The 8,038-nt window shown below is 38.2% G+C and overlaps 1 protein-coding gene across 50 annotated transcripts in view; it reads left to right on the plus strand.

Moving 5' to 3' along the window:
- The window catches only part of LOC141397847 (uncharacterized), a 401,443-nt gene extending 394,696 nt beyond the window's left edge, over window positions 1–6,747 (plus strand). For all 50 annotated transcript variants that reach the window (XM_073974611.1, XM_073974616.1, XM_073974614.1 and 47 more), the window contains one exon: window positions 5,469–6,747. In XM_073974611.1, the coding sequence (XP_073830712.1) occupies window positions 5,469–6,319 (851 nt within the window). In that variant the 3' untranslated portion in view covers window positions 6,320–6,747. The remainder of the gene's footprint in view (window positions 1–5,468) is intronic.
- Window positions 6,748–8,038: the final 1,291 nt, after the last annotated feature.

The following is an 8,038-nucleotide window of genomic DNA, read 5'->3' on the forward strand; positions in this document are numbered from 1 at the left end:
TCCTATAAACTTACAATAACTGATGCTTATGGTTGTTCGGTTATATGATTACAGAACATTTTTTGAGATGAAAAATATGTAAAATAGGTTGTCCCAAGTATGTTTGGACGAAATCCGTTTCAGGCAATTTGGAGTCGATTCAGCAATGTCCGTCTGTCTGGCTGGTGCGCACGATAACTCTCGAACGGATGAGCCGATTTGTTCCAAAATTTGGCTTTCGTAATATTTTGTCCAAACTTAGTTTAAGTTGGAAGATGGGCCATATCGGTCCACTCCTTCAGGTACCTCCCCCCAAAAGTTCGTAAATGTTCGAAAATTTTGTGCGCACGATAACTCTCGAACGGATCTGCCGATTCGGACTATATAATATATATAATTGTTCCACAAACATCCCAGATGGGACAAGGGAGACTCCTCTCATATCAATGAGTGCACCCCGATTCATATTAGCTCAATGATATGGGACCTACTGTTTATTGCCGAGTCCGAACGGCGTGTCCTAAGACACCACTTGTAGAGAAGTTTTACAAGGCTGAAACACTCAGGAAATGTCGCCAACATCACTGAGGGGTATCTTGCCACCGTTGAAAATTTGATGTTGCCTGGCCTGGGAATCGAACCCACGATCTTTAGCGTGCAAGGCGGGTGTGCATACCATTGCACCACGGTGGCACCCAACGGACTATGGCCATCGTAATATTTATTCTAAATTTAGTTTAAGTACGAAGATGCGCCATAACGGTCCATTCCTTTAGGCACCTCTCCCACAAACACTTCTTCAGGTACATCCCCACAAAAGTTCAAAAATGTTCGGAAAAATTGTACGAAGGATTACTCTGAAAGGTAGTAACCGATTTTTTCCATATTTTACAGATCGTCGAATTTCGACCAGACATTGATGAGTTTCCAATCTGGACTCTATCGGTCCACACCCTCGGGTACCTGCCACACAAAATTTCGTAAAAGTTCAGTTTAGGACCTGCTCTTGAATCGCTTTGATTTGTTTTTTGTAACAAGTCAATACATCCTGAGAAAATAGCCTGAAAGATGGAAAAAACTCCTATAACACCGTGTGTATTGGTTGGAGCGCAAGATAAGTCTCGAACGGATCTGTCGTTCCGGTCCAAAATTTGGCCTTCGTAATATTTTGTCCATACTTAGTTTAAGTTCGAAAATGGTGCAAACGATAAATCTCGTAGGGAGACAGTGTTTGGTCCATACTTTACACATCCTAATATATCTAACAGATATAAGGTCCAAAGGTCCAAATATGGAATAAATTTGTTCACTCCTTCGTGGACCTCCCACACAAAATTTCGGATAAGTTCACTTTAAGACCTGCTCTCGAATCACTTGGATTTTTGTTGAAGGAACTTACATTTTTTACCTCCATTACGACGGTAAAAGTTTTATCAGGGGCAAGTCCATACTTCTAGAGAAAACGTCCCGAAAGGTGTAAAAACCCCCTATGGCAAAATATGTAGTGGCTGGAGAGCATGATACCTCTCGTACTGATCAACCGATTTGGTCCAAAATACCAGGGCAATACCAGCCCACAACTTCCGATACTTCCCCCCCCTCCCCAATATTTAAAAAATGTCACTAAAATGCTATACAAGGTATCTGTTGAACAGGGCAACTAATTTGGCCCAAACTTTGGATCTCCTAACATTTTGTCCAAATTCAGTTTAACTTCTAAAATTTACCATATTGGTCCTCCCTTAGGGTACCTCCCCCACAAAAAATCAACATTTGTGTCTAAGTGCAGTTTAGGGTCTGTTCTAACTTCGAAGATCCTTTGGAAATGTATCGTCGTGGTCCTGTTTACTGCGATATTATGGTTGCTGTGGATGAGTCCATGCTTCCCGTTATACTGGTCCAAAAGATATACGATGACCCACTGAAATTACTATTAGGCGCGATGACCCACTGAAATTACTATTAGGCGCGATGTCTATCGAAAAGATATGACTTCCAATATAAGATCCGCTTCCATAATGGACTATGTCGGTCCATCCCTTTAAGTACTTCTTCCTCAACACTTTTGAACTTTAATCCTAATCCACATTTTTGACGGCAAGTTCAAGTGTCCAAAAGAGCTACAAAATTCTGAAAAGACTCTGAATCATTCCATCTGTCCGTAGGCAGAGCGTATATTTCTGTCGGCAAAGCCGACCGATACTTTTTTACTTGTTAATCATTTTTTTTTAATAAATAAATGTTTTTCTTTAAACTTATAGTTTTTCCGGAATCGGGGTTCCGTTTAAACGGACAGTGGCAAAATCGACTACCATAAATTTGTATGGAAAATTGGTATTTTCCACAATTACTGTACTCTCTGCGCAACTGTATCAAGTGTGCCTGAATGGCTCGTTGATCTCGCTTGTACCTTTGCATCTCCCTCGCTAGATCATGAACATCGCTCCTGTCGTTTCTGGGTGGGGAAACGCTGTACACTTGATGTGCTGATGCACCGGTAAAACCTTCGTCTCCTCATGAAGACAGTTCACAGGTGTCATGCAGTCCTCAGGGCGACACTCTGGCAGGTTTGAAATTTCTTCCATTGCGTAGCGCTAACGTACGCTCACGTAGCTTACCCCAGACCGGCCTATTGCTTTTAAAGATGTCAACAATGTATCTTTGTGTGCATCCTATGTGTTGCCGGGCAGCGATTTAAAGACCTTGTTCTTACTTTTAATCTTGTCGCAAATAGTCTTGATGATTTAAACATGCTATCGAATGTTACACCCGATATCTTGGGGAAGCTAGTGGTGGAAATTAGGGCACCATGGACCAATATGTTCAGGGGAGCCGTTCATGCGGTGAACAGTGAAGTAGTAGATTTAGCGGTAATATTTTTATTCACGTATCTTTGTCAACACCTGTTTTACTGCCGGCCAGTGACTTGATAGAGTTGTTTATCATGCAATCGAACGTTATATCCAATATTTGGGTGTAGTTTGTGATCGGAATCAGGGCACCATCGACCAATATGTTATGTCATCAACTAAAGGACCCGAAGCCAAGATCGAACAATGATCCACACAGAAAAAAAATTATCGATTTTCCGGCGATAAAAAAAAATTGTCATATTGATGAAATTCGACAAAATTATTTGATAACAAGTTAAAAATACAACTGATAAAAAACTTCACATATTGGCTAAAATATTTATCGATTTTTTATATTGAACTGATAGATAAAATATTTCACATATTGACAAAAATATGTATCAAAATATTCCAAATTTTGTATCAGCATTCAGTGGTTGTTAGAATAGCTACCAATAAACATTAGGGTTATAACTTGTTCGCAATTTTTGCAAATATAAAAAATACCACCGCATAGCCGCGTAGAGCACGAAAAACTAATACGGTGTCATTTTTTCTCTATCGCGAAAAAAGTTTCCGCACCAAATGCATTGAAGTTCAGTAATGGATTATTTAATTTTATTTGTTAAAATTACATATACGCTTTCCGTAAGAACTTATTAATAGTTTTAATCTAATTTAAAATCAATATCGAACCATTCTCGACCAATTTGGCTTTTGGGTTTGCATTTAACAAAAAACAACAAAATATTTGTTAATTTGAAAATTTTTTATCGATTGAAAAAAAAATGTGTTCAACAATTTTTTTCATCAGGAAAATATATTGATTTTATCAAGCACAATGTGGAATATTTTGATAAATATTTTGTCAATATGTGAAATATTTTATAAGTTGTATTTTTACTTTGTGATCAAATAATTTTATCGAATTTTGTCAATATGACAATTTTTTATCGCCGGAATATCGATAAATTTTTGATTGAATCTTTGAATTATTTTATCAAATGGCAAAAATGTTTTTAAGTGCACGTACATTGCTCACTGTGTCCTTTGGAGGGTGTAGAATTTCAGAAAGGAAGAGATTAAACAGTTCCAGATATATCACACCGAATTGGTGAATACGGGTCTTAGAAACGGGTCTTAGATTTACTTGTCCCGAATTCCACAAACGACTGGCGTTCACGCTTTTAGTTGATTATCCCGACTGGAGAGAAGTCTTTTTTATGTCCTCTTACAGCTTGGTATGATTGACGGAATGGGATGCTTATGATAGGTCAAGAGCTACCATAACTGTTCAGTCGCAGCACCTATTCTGCCTGGCTTCAGTGGCATTATCATTATCCTTGTGGGCCCAGCGCTTTGGATGATTTCGAGTTTCGGATGACAACTGCAACATCACTCATCGAAATGATGGTGTTACGTACTTCATCGCTGGGAGTCATCTTATACGGTGTAGCAAACTCTTCTGCGCCCTATCACTCTCGGAGTGCTCGAATTTAATGGCGAATTGCGAATTTAAATGACACACGCCTTTCTACTATCCTGCTTTCCCTAATTCGAGATTGATTTACCCGTTGTCCATAATTTAGTCAATTCTGTACCAATATTGCATTGCTTTAGGTGGTCTAGCCACTTGTTACGCTCATTCCGTCCTACTAGCCTATTCACTTCAAGAGTAACTTCTCTAACTCTTGCTATGAAATTTGGTCGTATTTCGGGTATCCCACCAGCATGTGCATAAGTACCAGCGATGCAATTTTAAAAATGATCTGAAAATTATCTCATCTACCCAAGAATCTTGGGTATGTTCTCTGAATCAGTGATTGGTAAATTCTCTGAACCCTCGACCCTCATGAAATTGTGTGGCGTTCTAACGAAGACGATGATAGGGAGGTGTCTGAGACAAGGTTGCCAGGACACGTCATTTATCAAACAGGGTGGAACAATGATGAGTGTGGCGAGCTGTGGCAATCTCATTTTATCTTCATAGGAAGCGTCTCCATTAACCTTGCAAAATGTGGAGCCATCAATTTGCTCGAATGCCAAAGCTCATTATGACCATTTTTCATTCATAATTTTGCGTTTGAATTTTACCGACTTTTGTCGGATAGGGCAAAAAGATACAGAATCCAACTACTGATGGATTTTCGAAATATTTTGCGCTCTGTGCTTTAAGTACTTCTCCTTAAAGCTAACATAAAACTACCCATTTCGTAATGGAAATAATAACAATTTTGTTATCCTTTTATAAAGATTGACATTTCCAAACTCATCCATAATTTGTGTTTTCCTATAAAATTGTATATAGTTAGGATTTTATAATAAAACAAATATGTATAACTAAAAAACCTCTATATATTTTAAAATGTTTGTTATTGTTGTAGATAATTTTTTGGCTTCATAATTTACTAATTTTTATTTCTTTTTTGTTTGCGTTTTCTTTGCTTATATTTTTGTTTTGTTTTATTATTTTGCCAATATTGCGTGCTGCTGGGTGACATGTTTGGCTGACATACTACCACTACCACTTTACAACAAATTGGCTTGGCTTATAATGTGTTAATAATGACAATGCTGTCCACATACCACTTAAACCACACGCTCAAAATCATTACACTTTTTGTGCACGCACCACAGTAAATTCGCATACTACCAACAATGATAATCCCAGCGCTCCTCCAGCACCTAGTGCACCATCAATCAATACTGGAGGTTCTGGCGGCCATAGTTTGTATCCCAGTTTGCCTAGTGATAATCGTGGTTCCATGGGCGGTGGTTATCAACCAGGTGGCTACAATCCAGGCGGTTATGTACCACCAGGTTATCAAGGTGGTTATGGCGCCGGCGGTTATAATCCCCCAGCTCCTGGTTATGGCGGACAAGGCGGTTATGGTGGTGGTCAAGGTGGTTATACTCCTCCAGCTCCTGCTCCAGGTCGTACCCCAAGCAAAGAAAAAGAAGGTGGTGGCTTCTTCTCGAACTTCCTATCCAGCCCCGAAGTAAGAAACGCCGTTACTGGTATTATTGCTGGACAAATTGCCAATACATTGAGAGGTGGTGGTAACCAACAACCCAGTCAACCCAGCCAACCCAGTGGTGGTTATCAACCAAGTGGTGGTTACGCACCTAGCGGTGGTTATAGTGGTGGTTCATCCGGTGGCTCTTCTTCTGGTAGTGGTACTGCCTCCAATATCTTGGGTGGTTTATTGGGTAGCGTATTGTCTGGCGGCGGTGGCAGTGGAGGCAGCAGCAGTGGCAGCAGTGCCAGCAGCTTCTTAGGTAGCCTTTTGGGCGGTGGCGGCTCTGGCGGTGGTCACAGCAGCTCTGGTGGTTTGGGTGATATTCTCTCTTCAAAGAACTTCGGTGGCCTCTTCAGTGAAGGTCCTTCAAAATCGGGATCGTCCTCCTCTTCATCCAGCACAAGTGGTGCTAAGAGTTATCCCACCCAACCTCCAGCATATGGAAACTATATGGGTTACAGTGGTTAAGAAACTAAACCAACAATTTTTGAATTTTCAAGATGAAATATATTTTGATAACAAAGAAAAAATTATAACCTTTTTTCACATTATTAAAGCAACTACTAACTTTTGTTTTTCCAAATAGCCTTAGTTAAATATATTTTTCTAAACAAAAACAAACAATATAATGAAAATATATATATATACAAATCAATACATACTCCTACAATTTAAACAGAATACAAATTGACAAACAAATGAAATTAATATTTTTATTGAAACACCCTCTCCCCCATAACTCGAAATCTGTAATCAATGTAATGTAAACCTTAAAACAATATATAAATTCTGTAAATATATAACACATTCTTCCGATACTCTTATTAAAACATTCCATAGAAATTTTTAGTATAAACTGAATAAATGAATAAACAGTAAAACAATCACATAACAAATGAGTTTTAATTTTAACTGTTGAGCTGATCACTGAGGTAAGTAAAAACAAGTAAAAAAGCATTAAGTTCGGCCGGGCCGAACTTTTCATACCCTCCACCATAAAATATTCATTCCTGTCGCCAACTTTAAGTGAGTACGTTAAAATGTCAGATAATGTACATAAAATGCTTCATTCGGGAGGCCCTTTTTTATGGTGCCTATATCTAACTGTTGACAATTTTTGGTGGGCTAGAAATTGGGAGGTACTGTTATATAGGGTGTCTATGTTGAGAGTTTTTGATGGGAGCCTTTAATGTCAAATAACTCCTAATTCGGTTAAATAATTTAGCTAGAATCCTCAAAATATCGAAAATCGGTACATAACGTGGGAACTTCAAATGTCATTAACAGCTAGTTCGGAGGTATCTGGGCTATACGAAAATATGAACTTAAATGAACAATTTTTGTTGCAGAATTTTTGTTGACTTTTAAATTTCAAATTACAGAAAGTTCGTCCAAAAATAAAGCTAAGGTACGAAAAATTGGGAGGTTTGTTTTGGGGCTATACAAAAACATGGACCTACGTTCGGTTAAACATTTTAAGTAAAATCCTCAAAGTACCGAAAATCGGGAAGTATCGTTATATTGGGGCTATGTTGAAAATTGTTGATGCAGATGCGTGGTGACCACTACAACCTTCAAATGTCAAATTACAGTTAGTTCTGTTAAAAATTGTAGCTAAAATGGCCAAATTACTGAAAATTGGGAGGTACCGTTACATGGGAGCTATATCCGAACATGGACCTATGTTGACAATTTTTGATAAGAACTTAAAATGTCAAATTACTGCTAGTTCGGTTTAATATTGTAGCTAAAATCAAGGGGGCTTTCTTGACAATTTTTGGTGGAGAGGTGTGGTGACCACTAAGAATTTCAAATGTCAAATGTTCAAATTACAGATAATTCGGTTAAAACTTGTTGGTAAAATTCTCAAAATACCTGAAATCGGGCGGTAACGTTATATGGGGGCTATTCCAAAACATGGACCTATGTCCACTAGTTATATAAGTTTATTGACATTTAAGAACCCTAAATGTCAATTGATAGCTAAATCGGTCTGAAAATGTAGATAAAAACGTCAAAATGTCGTAAATCGGGGGTACCGTTATATGGGGGCTATACCAACACGTAAACCTAGGTCCACAACTTTTGTTATATAAGTTTAGTTACACTTAAGAACCCTAAATGTCAAATTATAGCTATATCGGTCTGAAAATGTAGCTAAAAACGTCAAAATGCCGTAAATCGAGG

The sequence above is a fragment of the Musca autumnalis genome, unplaced genomic scaffold (genome assembly GCF_047663935.1).
Source record: "Musca autumnalis isolate F117 unplaced genomic scaffold, ASM4766393v1 scaffold_3, whole genome shotgun sequence".
Lineage (NCBI taxonomy): Eukaryota > Metazoa > Arthropoda > Insecta > Diptera > Muscidae > Musca > Musca autumnalis.